This window comes from Anthonomus grandis, chromosome 16 (genome assembly GCF_022605725.1).
Source record: "Anthonomus grandis grandis chromosome 16, icAntGran1.3, whole genome shotgun sequence".
Classification (NCBI taxonomy): Eukaryota; Metazoa; Arthropoda; class Insecta; order Coleoptera; family Curculionidae; genus Anthonomus; species Anthonomus grandis.
In genome coordinates this window covers 7801600-7815116 of record NC_065561.1, presented here as the reverse complement: position 1 = coordinate 7815116, position 13517 = coordinate 7801600, and the positions used below count along the sequence as shown (strand labels likewise).

General features: G+C 35.2%; 1 protein-coding gene across 3 annotated transcripts in view; it reads left to right on the top strand.

The window, feature by feature from the left end:
* Positions 1 to 5230, top strand: part of LOC126745868 (uncharacterized MFS-type transporter C09D4.1-like) — a 55384-nt gene extending 50154 nt beyond the window's left edge. For all 3 annotated transcript variants that reach the window (XM_050453899.1, XM_050453901.1, XM_050453900.1), the window contains exons 7-8: positions 4364 to 4471; positions 4529 to 5230. In XM_050453899.1, the coding sequence (XP_050309856.1) occupies positions 4364 to 4471; positions 4529 to 4805 (385 nt within the window). In that variant the 3' untranslated portion in view covers positions 4806 to 5230. The remainder of the gene's footprint in view (positions 1 to 4363; positions 4472 to 4528) is intronic.
* Positions 5231 to 13517: the final 8287 nt, after the last annotated feature.

The window sequence follows — 13517 nt, the reverse complement described above, 5'->3', positions numbered from 1 at the left end:
GGTGATAGTAAATCAACTTTTTGGGCGTAATGCTATAATTTGTTGTTTTGTTGAATTTACTGGCCTTTATGGCGATTTAAAACCTAATAATTTTTCACGTGCCCTCGAACATCGGCAAAATAGCGGTTCTGATTGGCATTAGCAGGGGACAATTTAATTAGCAAAGCTACATAACATGGATTTTGGACAGATTTTTTTTTTGTACGGACCTGATTTCTTCAGGCCACATGGTGCTTTCGTTTTGGGGTTATGTACTCTACTGGCTCTAATCTAGAAGGAGATTTTAAGCAACTGTGAGCTAACGTCTAACCTAGACCACTACCAGACCTTGGCATATTGTGAAGTGGAAGAGGTGAAGCTTGGAAGCCTGCAGTTTTTTTTCTTTGACTGGGATTTGGATGTCTGGGAGAGTCTCGAATCTGAAGTAGTCTGCTGTGTGTGGAGCTAGGTGACACAACATAACATTTTTTTTATTCACTTATTTTATTTTTATTATCACAACTTTTATCTTTTGAGTTGAGATACATACATAAGCTTATTTAAAATTTTATTGACATTATTTAATCGATGCTATTTTATTATTGAATATTACTGATAAGAGTACATATATATGTGACAAGTGACTCCTGTGAGGTAAGACGCAGCCGGCTTCGTAGTACTACGAGTATATACTTGGGTTATATTATTTATTTTCAGACTACTCCTAAGATGTCAAATTTTCTCAGATTAGCTAGTAAATATTAGAGTAAACTAATAAAAGGGTAATTTTTAAGTGGGGAAGCTTCAACAGTTAGTGTTATAATTTTTTTTCTAAAGTGCAATAAAATGGAATGATGGTGGTGAAGCGATGAATGCCAAGTTAATCAAAAGAAAAGAAGTACTAAAAATAGTGAAAGGTTTATGGCCTTAAGAGGGTCTCCAAAAGTTGTTTGATGCCCGGAGGAACTTAACCCCTCTTACCTGAAACGCCCAGAGAAGGAATCCTTCACAATGCTGCTAGCTCAAGCCGATGTGGGTTCTAGCTTCTTTCTCAACCAAATGAACCAAAATTTCTTAGGCAGTAACTACCCAAGAGTTACCCAACTAAATGTCAAAATCAGTATGGCGCCACCAAGTTTTGGATTTTATATAATCCCAAAGGACGCCCAATATTTATCAAAATTTATTTAGGCAAGTTCAAAACGAAACTTGGAAAACAAAATCAAAGTCAAATCAGTATACACTATTGTTTCCAAATTACCTATGATATTCCAACCTACTCAACTCAAGTGAAAAACAAATTAACAACAGAAAATAACAATTTATTTAAGTCTTGATTATCACAGAGAATTATGTTATGTTATTTATCGTTAAGAGGAATAATTATTTAAGTTGGTAATAAGGAACCACAACATCACACAAAAAATACACAATCAAAGTGTGGTTGTCAAAATAAAATAAATTATGTTACACCCAAACTTTGGGGAATGAAGCTTCAATTCAATTAAACTAATAACTTACATGGCCCGGTATATCCCGCCACAGACATTGACCTAAGCAAAAAAAAAAAATAACAACCCTAACTGTTGAAGCTTCCCCACTTAAAAATTACCCTTTTATTAGTTTACTCTAATATTTACTAGCTAATCTGAGAAAATTTGACATCTTAGGAGTAGTCTGAAAATAAATAATATAACCCAAGTATATACTCGTAGTACTACGAAGCCGGCTGCGTCTTACCTCACAGGAGTCACTTGTCACATATATATGTACTCTTATCAGTAATATTCAATAATAAAATAGCATCGATTAAATAATGTCAATAAAATTTTAAATAAGCTTATGTATGTATCTCAACTCAAAAGATAAAAGTTGTGATAATAAAAATAAAATAAGTGAATAAAAAAAATGTTATGTTGTGTCACCTAGCTCCACACACAGCAGACTACTTCAGATTCGAGACTCTCCCAGACATCCAAATCCCAGTCAAAGAAAAAACAGTTATCATTTTTCTTTCATCCTGTCGATCTTATCATCGATCTTACCGAAGTAAAAAATGAAATAAAACGCCTAAAAAACCATAAATCATCTGGAGCTGATGGGATATCTTCGAGGTTGTTACTCCTTTTGCCTGATTCAGCCTTAAATGCTTTAGTTTCTGCCATAAACAATTCTTTACATATTGGCATTTTTCCTTCATGTTTAAAAGAGGCAGTGGTCATCCCCCTTCGTAAGGGTGAAGCCTCTACTGGCCGTCTACCTTCTCTAAGATAGTTGAAAAACTTGCAAAAAGCAGAATTTTGTCCTTTTTACATCATAATGGCATTTTGTCTGCAAATCAGTTTGGATTTCAAGCCGGTAAAGGGACTCATGATGCTGTTTTTAGCTTTTTGGAGAGCGTCTATGTGTCCTTGAATTCTGGAAAGTCATCGGCGGCAGTGTTTTGTGATATATCCAAAGCATTTGACTGTGTGGATCATGGAATACTGTTATCTAAGCTCGATAAATATGATTTTAGGGGCGTAGTGTTGCGATGGCTTGAGTCCTATCTATCAAATCGTACTCAGAAGCTTACAGTGTCTGGACAATTGTCTGCTTTTAGATCCCTAAAATGCGGCGTTTCCCAGGGTTCAGTGTTGGGACCACTGTTATTTTTACTGTATGTGGATGACTTGAGTTCATTGAAACTGCAGGGCAAGGTGGTTCAGTTTGCTGATGATACCACCATACTATGGAGCCATAAAAATTCTGATTATATTAAGACTTGTATCCTTGAAGACCTTCAGATTTTATCAGGGTGGTGTGCTTCCAACAGGCTCGTGTTTAATGTAAGAAACAAGTCTATTATGGGGTTTAAGTGCGATGTTCAGGGTCTGATGTTTGACGAAAATTCCCTCTTGCAGAATAAAGAGTGCTGCAAGTTCCTAGGAATTACCATTGATGGTCGCCTTCGGTTTGAAGATCATATTTTACATTTAGCTGGGAAATTATCTTCTGGATGTTTTGCAGTAAGAATGGCAAAACAAGAGCTGGGAGGGGTGGATGCACGTTCAGTGTACTTTTCACTTATTGAATCTCATATTCGGTATGGCTGGCCTTTTTGAAGTTTAACCAATAAGGAGCTACTTAACATTGTCTTTGTTATTCAAAAAAAAAGCAGTTAGATACCTGTGTTCTGCTAAGTTAAGAGATTCTTGCAAACCCCTCTTCATTTCTGAAAGAATCTTAACTCTTTTTTAACTCTTTATCTTAGAAACAGCCGCTCTTATTCACAAAATTCCCTACTACCCTCTGACACTGGCCATTTCACTCGTCGTGTAAATGATGTTCTCCTACCTATTCCTACGTCTTCCCTTACCAAAAACTCAATAATTTACAAGTAGTATTATTAAGTAAAAAAATTTACAATCATGTTCCTCTATGTGTTAGACATATATCGGATGTTAAGAAATTTAAAAAAGAATTAAAGTTTCGCTTTTATTGGCATATCTAAGGCATATTATAACCTGGATGACTTTTTTAATGATAGGTTTTAACCTTGGAATGTTGGAATTTTTTTTTTCCTTTTTTTTCTTTAGTTTTGTCCACAAGTTTACCTTTATTTAGTAATTTATTGTTTTATTTAGTTATCTTTAATTTAAGTATGTTCAAAAAGTTTTGTCTTCTTGTGTTTAAATTTGTTCATTGTTTTGTCAATTTTTGAAATTGTATTTTTGTTTTGTTTTTTTAGCTTGTAGGATGCTTGTACACAATATTATTCTTACGTAATATAGCACATTTTCTTTCTTTCTCGTTTCAGGTTGTTAGTTGTAATGTGATCTGTGTAGGTCTAGGCCTGATGATGCTCCGACAGGAGCGAAACACGTGTAGCTTTTAAGCTTTTTTAAGAAATTATATAGATTGGATGAGACCGTGACTTTGTGTCCTTACCTTTGTTTTTCTTTCTTTCTTTCTTTCAATATCACGATGCTACTCTATAAGTATTGGTAAACTGTTATTAAGTCTCACTGTTTATTTTCAGTTGCAAAGTTCTGCCGTAATTGACATGAAAGTTCTTCCATCATCAAAATATTCTGATTTCAAAACAGTGAAAAACAGGGCTTATAATCTTTCACTCATAATTATCATATATATTATTAAAATTCGATCAATGACATCTGATATAAATAAGCCAAGCGTTGCGTCTAATCTGTGTGGTTTCGGTGCTCCTGTAAATACTTTTACTGGATGCATTCTTTAAATAAGCCTATAAGGCTTAAAATCTCTATAATTATTTTGAACAAATACAAATGTCCTAGCTCACATCTTCAGCGGAATTTTGAAAAAATCTACTGAAACATTTAACATACATAATACATAACAATTCTAGTAATTTTTTTTCCAGACAAACCACCATTGTCGTTTATGCCTTTTCTTTGGTGGGAATGCTGGTGTTTACCTTTACACTGGATAAAGGTCTCTACGTTGTCTATGTGATTTCTGGATTATTAGGGTTAGAAACACTAAAACATAATATTAGAATTTGATAATTTGAGTTAACTGTTTTTAGATTTTTTATGACTGGACTTTTAGCTGTGGGTTTCGAGCTGGGCGCCGAGTTGACATACCCAGAACCCGAGGGGACCCAAGCTGGTCTGCTGAATGCCGCCTCTCAACTATTCGGTATTGGTTTAACAAACATTTACTTTCAATTATTTCATAAAGTAAATATCACGTGGGCAAATTTATCGATGTGTATAGCGTTAGGTTTAGGTTTGTTTATGTTGATTTTTACTAATTCACATTTGAAGCGACAGGCGGCGACTTCGGCGCCAAATTCAAAGTAGACTCAATAAATTATTTATTATTAAGGGAAATTGACTAAGCTTTTTTTGTAGGAATGTTAGTTACAGTATTTTATCTAGTCACAAGGCTAAAAACTAATAGATTTAAGTTTTAATTGTTGTAAAGTTTTATCTACGTTTACTACTTACTGATAATTGTATTAAATATTTTGGTAATATCTGTGATTAGTGGCATGCAATATCTACTTGAACCATACATAGTTAAATAAATAAATAATACAGCAGATTCTGTAAATGTATGTTAGAACTTATGACGAATTCTTAACATACATTTTCATATTACAAGAAAACTTGTTTTTTAAACATATTATAGGCTTTAAGATTCATGTCGCTACTCTTATAATTGCTAAGAAATTTTTTGTAGTACATTTTATTGACAAGAAAAATAAAATTAATTTGATTTTTAATTAATTGAATTTTATTTTTACTTAATAACAAATCAGGTGTATACATTTTACGTAGTTACAAACAGAAAACCCTGTGTCCTATTTTATCTAGGCCAAAGACCTGAATTCCTCTTGTGCATTTTAGACTTTCTTTCTTCTTTATCGATCAGTAATTTATTAGCATTTTTTCAGCTTTTGTGTTTAAGGCCATATAGCATGCTTAATCCCAAAATATATTAAATATTACCTCTGTATTAGAGATGCCGAAAATTTACTTTGGTGAATTCAAGTGATTGTATGTATGTATTTTTGTATGCATGCATTTTTTTATTTGATCTTCCAATTTCTCTCGTGATGTTTAAAAAATTATTTTCAAATATATTCCCTATATTAGAGAAAATCGCAACGCCGCTCGATCGCATTGTTGATCCACCTACACAAGTACGGCTTGACCATTCTAGCTTGGCCTCTGAGATGCGCGAACGTGCGAATGAGAGAGTCAGTGTTAAACAAAGACAGAGACGCTCACATCAAGCGTTCCATTTTTCCACTGGAAATTCCTAAAAGAAATTGTCACAATACTCAATGACTTTTTTAAAATTTCCTTCATTTCTGCCCAAACCAGCTCAATAGGATTTAGGTCTGGGTGACAAGGGGGTAGCCGTAAAACCTCGTGACCATTTCTATTAAAAAGGTCATCGATTTCATACCTCTTGTATTTAGGTTTGTGCATTTTTATGATATTGTATAACTGAGGCTTCAACAGTTTCTTGTCGAAATCGATATTTCGTAGCCTTAACCATTCCTCCATCTCCGCTTTCCTGGTCAATGTTGTTGGCGCTTTATCAATTTGTTTGTTGTGGTATGGGGCGCTGTCAATGACCACAACACTGTTTTCTGGCAAATTTGGGATGAGTTTTTCGGAAACCCACTTTTTATAATTATCATAGTTCATCTCTTGATGGTAGTCGCCACTCGTGCTGGTCGATTTCCATCTAATATAGGCATTGGGGACAAATCCATTTTCGCCACCGGCATGCACTATAATAAGACGCCCCTTGCTTATTGGTTTTTGAAGTCCTGTCAGGGATTCATCACTCCATCCCTTCGTATGAGTATGAGTCAAATGGATATATGTTTCATCCATATATATTATAGATCGATTTTCTCCTCTATATTGGCGCATCCTTCTAAGAAACTCAATCTGCAGCATTCTAATGGGCTGTTGTTCCATTAGAATTTTCCGGTTGTTTTTCAATTTCCTCCATAGAAACCCAATTTTATGTATTTATTTTCTTAGACTTTCTTTACAACCTTGGTACTCCATGTCCTCTACAAACTTTTTATGGACTGTTTTTAAAGTAGGAACCTCCCTTTCGGTAACATGGTGGTTGATAATGGTTCTCCTTAAAACTCCCAAGTGCGCTTCGTCCAGATGAGTTTTAAGTATTCGATCAGGTCGCTTTTTATTGGGGGTTAAAAATGTTGTCGTACGGCCCCGTGTCGACTAGTTTTGCTTCGTTCTTGATTCTTCGTATATTTCTTATAGAAACACCTGTTGCTGCAGCAACACGTTCCTGAACCTAAAAATAAATCATTTTTATTGGTTAACTGAAGCGCTTTTTGCCTTTTGGGTGGCATTAAGGGCCATTGCCATTGCTAATCCATTATTTCGAGAAATTTCAGATCAAAACATACCTTTGCGAGAGGAATAACTTCTTCACCATTGCCAGCAGCCACTGATTCTGCTTGCATAAACTTCAATACGTTGCTAACTATTTCACAACACTTTATTTTTTACTTTACTTGTAAAAGGCATTTTTAAACTTTGGAAATTACTCTTCTTCGAGACTGACTGTAGAGACCGAGAATCGATACAATAATATATTTAAAGTCGGAGAACAATCTTTTGTCTTCGTCCCCTACACGTTATCAGCGCCTGTCTCTCTCTGTTTTATACAATCACGTGCGCAGTGCATGATTGTGTTTATACTCAGTCTATCTGTAAAAAGCGGTACATTACACTTATAAAAACTTTAATATATACTGACTATGCACCCGTACTAAAATCACCGATGCGAGCACCACGAGAGATTCCATTTAAATGAGCTCCCGAGCGTTATCAGCGTTAGGCTACTGCGCAACCAAATCTCAGAAGCAGAATGGTCAAGCCGTACCTAATCTTTACCAGTGACGTCGTTAAAAAATATTTATATGATAAATATTTATAATTAATAATTATGCTTTAAATTATAAACAATATTACCGTTTATGAACTCTTTATGCGTTTTTTAGACGTACCTCATTAAAATAAAGGACTTCAAATAAAATCTAATAAAAATCATTTTTATGAAAATTAAATATTTTATAATTATTATAGAAACTTTTAATAATTTAATGTTTTTTTTTTCGTATTTCTCCTTTAGATAATCACAAAAGTAAATAGGGCAATTTAATCAGGAAAAAGGGCTCTTTTCAATGAGAGTTTAAAAAAAGTGGATTTCCATTTGAAAAAGAAAGTTTGGGTTAATTTGGACCCCCCCTGTAGGTGAAAAAATACAAAAACTGTCTTGAAATGTGAAAAAAATAAACAAAAATCGACGGGTCGACGGGTCTCAGGAATTTTGCGAGATAAAATTTGATTACTTTTAACTGAATTTATTCCAGTATATATATATATATACAGTGTGGTATAGACCTAAGTTAATGAAACGGACAATGCTGATATGATACCAGTTGAGAAAATAGCTAGCACAAAAAGGGTATCACAATCGGAAAAAATTTATGCGAAAAAGAGGCGCGCACAAATATTTCAAGATATTGACCAAGGAAGATCTGAACGAATGGCACTACTTCGGGATTTAGCCCAACACAATTTCTCGACACCATCAGTATTAGTTGAAGATCATATTGATATCTTTTTCAAATCATTAGCAGCAACAGCTAAAACACTATCGCCACGGTACTTAGCGGAAGCTAAACGAAAGCTTTTGCTTGTTATGGCTGACATAGAGGGGAAAAATATTAAAGAAAAATATCCATCCAGTTTCCCATCATCGAACCCTTCCCGGTACCCATCAACTTATCCTTTCCCTTTATCAGAGTGCCCATCATCCAGCCCTTCCTCTTTTTCAGTTCTCTTAACAATGTCAAGCCCAGCCCTTTGCTCTGACGACTCGAGCTCTGCTTGCCATGCCTTAGGACAAACACAATATGGACATCCCGGCCCTTCCCACAGCACTCGGGTCCTTCTTACAACAAGCCTTGTGATCAGGGGATACCACCAGATTGTACCTTAATCAGCTACTTAGCCACTTATAACTTATGAAATAATATACAATAATACGTAAAATAATATCATGTTGTCTAATAATTGAGGTATATTTTTTTCATTTTTTAAAACTTTTTTTTATAGAAAAATAAATAAATAAATAAATAAGATAAATATTATTTCCTTAGATCTTCCTCAATTTGACATGTTCACACTACATATACATATTTACTTACCTTAAGGCGAGACATATCTTTTTCTCTGGAGAAATAGGAGTCGGATGTTTGTTTGTAGGTTGCGTACTAACTTCGTCCTTTATGTGATGTAGAAGTGTGTTGTGTGATGTAGATGTGTGTTTCGTCCTTGTGATCTAGTACAGTGTAAGACAGTTGCGGCGTTAAACGGAAATTTTTTTTAAACTTTGTGTCGTTATCCGAAAGATGCTTTAATACTAACAATTTATACACTCCCTCTTTACTCCTATTCTCGAACATTTTTAAAACTTTTTTATTTTCATTGCCCACTGCTAACAACGCAGATACATCATCATCATCCTGTTCTTCTTCTAAAATCATACCAATAAAAAAATCAATTTTTAGTTTTTAAATGCAAGATGTACTGCACGTACAATTTTAAAACACTGAAATATATCGCAACGAATTTCTGAAGCTGCTAGCTTCAGAAAAAAAACACAAAGAGACGAAACTTTTGAACGAACTGAGTTTGGCAATCTGGAACGTTTTGTACGCGAATATTCACCGAAATATTTCGGATCGATCTGGCCAGAGAATCCAAAGCTTTACATTTCAATTTAGTTTTACTGTTCACTCAGTGATAGGAAGGATCTACTACAATCTAGCCCAATTTTCTGGTAAGAGCATATTTATTCATTTTAGTAATTTATTCTACAAGGGATTGGAAGCACAAAAAAAATGGAAGTTTGTATTTCACAATAATTGCCAAGGACAAATCATGTTTTTTTTATTTTCTTGAACGTTTATTTTTTGTTTTATTTTTAGACATATACATGTTTTGTTTTATATTTTTTATATATTTCTTTTAAAAACAATATATTTTCAGTTTTCATAAATGAGTTATTTTTTCACCCAAATACATTTTACCACACAAAAAAAGGAGTCATGGTAGTAATATGACGTATCTAGGATGTACGTGGTCATCTATCATGTTGGTCATATTATGTCCAATACATGACATAAAATGTCCTAAAAGTACGTACATATGACGCAGAATCCTGCGGAAAGTAGACATAATACGATAGTACGTAATACGTCTTTTGGGGTACATATTGTGCACGTACATTATGTCGTGGAGTACGTACAAAATACGTCTTTAGTACGTATCTGTGCTGTTTGGGACAGGACTGAACGATGTCCAAGCAGAAATTACTAATGCAATCTTTGGATTATTTAAACTATTTCGTATGCTTGGACGTCAGATGGGGTCTTTGATGCATTTCATATTAGGGTCATTTCATGACTTCTTGCAAGACCCGGCAGGAGTTGATTGGGCTCCAGCAGAAGTTATTGATGAGGTCCGTGGATCAGTGAAACCTTCTTTGATATTGCGTTCACTGATGAAAATTTTAAGAAATTAAGTGGAAGCAGCTGATGGGGTCTTTGGATAGTTTGATGAGTCCCTTAGAGCAGCAACAGTGGGTTCAACTCTGGAAGATAGTTCTGTGAAACTATCGGATTCAGTTGAATACTTACTTGAATATTTTATTTAAATTAACACCTAATATGTTTAAATAAAAATGGTTTATTTAACATATTAGGTTAAATAAACTTTACTTCTATGTTTTAATTTAATTATTTACAGATCTTTTGATAACCAGCTTTTAGCATCTTCACGTGAACATTTGAGACTTGATGAAAGATTTTAAAACTGATGATATTGCATCATTATAGCTCTCCTGTTAAATATTCGTTGTAAAATTTTTGGAAATGAATAGCCGATTTGTAAATTTTGGGTAATTAATTTCTCAAATGAGAAAAAAAAAGAATTAAAATAAAAATAAATTCCTTCATAAGCTCGTCCTAAACATAAGATATTGGACCTATTAATTAAAAAATAGGAATTTGTCCAAGTTCTATTTTAATAATGTCAAACATTTTTTACGAATAACCCAGCCCTTCTTAGCTGTAAAAGTATAGTTTATAACCATTTTACTTACTAATAGATGAAGTTGATTTAAGAAAATTGTCACCTGGAAAAGTGTTTGGAACCACCAATTTTGAATTTCTCTTATTATTTTTAAATTATTGGTTATTGAGGTTATCAATAATTTTGAAAACTTAGTAGGGGAAATCTGTTCTCCACAAATAAAATACTAATCCTCCAATTTCAGAAATGATGCATTTCGGCAAGTGTTCTTGCCATCATCAGACTAGAGTTAATTAACACACACACAAATTCTGAACAATAACTAAGGTTGTCACATAACCAAGGTTATTCTCTAAACTCTAAAGAATTACCACAGTCTAACAATCTATCTAAAAAATCTATATACTTTGGAATTATCCTCTACTGAATTTACTAGTATATTTCTTATTAAATATATTTCTTATTTCTTAATAAATGTTATAAATTAAATTACTATTAATAAATTAGTAACAAAAGAGGCATTAAGTAATAAAGGCTAAAAGTAAAAGGAACTAGCTATTATTTTAACCATGGCCACTCAAATGTCATAATGTTATGTCAAAAATATAGTCAAAGGTTGTACATTTACGAAATACGATGCTATACTCTCTCTCGAGCAAAATTGGAAATTATTGAAAGCCTTCTTCCAAAGTGGAGAGTCTTTAACCCAAACTATAAGAAATTTGAAAATAAAATTTGACAGAAGTGATTGGCCTCCAAGTCACTTTATTGATCAATTTGTGAAGCGAGTTCGCTCATTACGTTCTCGCTCTTGTCCTGTACGCACATCGGAAAACGTTCGTGCTGTTACTCAAAATATGCGTGAACGTCCATCTACCTGAATTCGTCATCATTCTCAGAAATTGAATATTTCTCGCAGTCTCCAAAGCGAGATTTGCATAAAGACCTCAGTATCAAGGCCTACAAACTCTAATTAGTGCAAAAACTGACGCCTCATGACCATACGGTACGTTTTAGGTTTACCGAAAGGGCTCAAGATCGTTTGGCCGAAGATGAGCATTTTTACCGAATCCACACCTGACCATTGAAACGCCAACGTATCGCCAACTAATCACTGTTTGGTTCGGTTTTTGGTCCGGCGGTATCATCGGCCCATTTTTCTTCGAAAATGCCCCGTTACAGTTAATGGTGAGCGTACAGAGCTATGCTCAATGAATTTTTGTTTAGAAATAATGACATGGACGATATTTGGTATTAACAGGATGGCGCAACTTGCCACATAGCTGTCGTAACAGTTGTGCCTCATCTTTGAAAATCGAATAATCAGCTGCAATTTTGAAGTAGTTTGACCGCCTTGGAGGTGCAATTTAAGCTCGTTATGCTATTTTTTGTGGGGAGCCATTAGTAGATAATGACTTGAAACGCAAAATCGGAATTGCTGTTAATGAGATTCAAGCCAAAACAATCGAAAAAGTACTGGAAATTGGGTTGATCGAATGGGCTATTGTAAGGCTAGTCGCTGCATTAATTTTTTATTCTTAAATAAAAAACTCCTATCAACCGATTTAAATCGGAATTGCTGTTAATGAGATTCAAGCCAAAACAATCGAAAAAGTACTGGAAATTGGGTTGATCGAATGGGCTATTGTAAGGCTAGTCGCTGCATTAATTTTTTATTCTTAAATAAAAAACTCCTATCAACCGATTTAAATTCAAAATCTTAAATGTTTCAATTCAAAATATTTTTTTTTAATGGTAAACAGAAGCACAAGAGGAAAGTCCTATGTCACTCTTGGAGTGGTGCTTGCGCGAAGATATTTGCGGGCATTTATCTTGAATCGCTGTAGGTCGTATGCGTCGGGAAATATGTGAGGTGGAAGCCCGTTCCACAAAGAAGATGTTCTCCAGATGAATGAGTCCCGATACAGCGACATCCTTGGGGTAGGCAGGTGGACTCGATGTTGATGAGCCGCAACTGCTAGACGCGTCCTTCTTGCCGGACCAGCCCTGGGTGGAATCAGGCCTGCCAGCTCAAAGGAGCACCTACCGTGATAATAACGGTAGAATAAACAGCTCCAGACTATCCAGACTCTTTGTCAGTTCTGGTTTGTCGATAAGACGAATAGCTCTCTTCTGTATAGAATCCAGCAGGTTTAAACTATGCCTGGGTGCAGAGCTCCAGACATGCGAGCAATACTCGAGGAAAGGGCGTATTTGCGCCTTATAAAGAGTCAGCAGCTGTTCTGGTGTATACAGTTTTTCGTTTTGAAAAGCACTCCGAGTTTTTTGGAAGCCGCCCTGGCGACCTCGGCAACGTGGTCATGCCAGGACACACTGTTGGTGACCTCGACTCCTAGAAGATGTAAAGATGATTTCATTGGCAATGTTTTCCCTGCCATAACCAGCTCCGGGCCACCAAGGTTAGTCTTCATCGTAAATACTGCAGCCTGCGTTTTTTTTAGCGTTAAAATTGACCAAATTGTTATCGCCCCACTCCAAGATTGCTCTAATATCGTTGTTGGTTGAAGCTACTTGTTGCTGCCTAAGACTCTGAGAACTTGCGGCTGTCGTTGGTTTGGCGGACTTAAATGTGGAAATAAGTGTGCTATCGTCCGCAAAGCTGTAGATTGGATTAACAGTGGTTCCTAGCAAATCGTTGATATATACCAAGAAAAGGGTGGGGGATAGAATGCATCCTTGAGGGACTCCAGCGTTAATGTTAAATTTGTCGGAGAGGTATCCATCGACGGCTACTTGGATTGTTCGTTGTTCAAGAAAACTTTTGATCCAATTCAATAATGAGTTTTGTATGCCGATTGAGGAGAGCTTGGTTAGTAGTCCCTCATGGCACACTCTGTCAAATGCCTTGGAAATGTCAAGAGCGACTGAGCAGAACTCGCCGTGCTTCTCCAT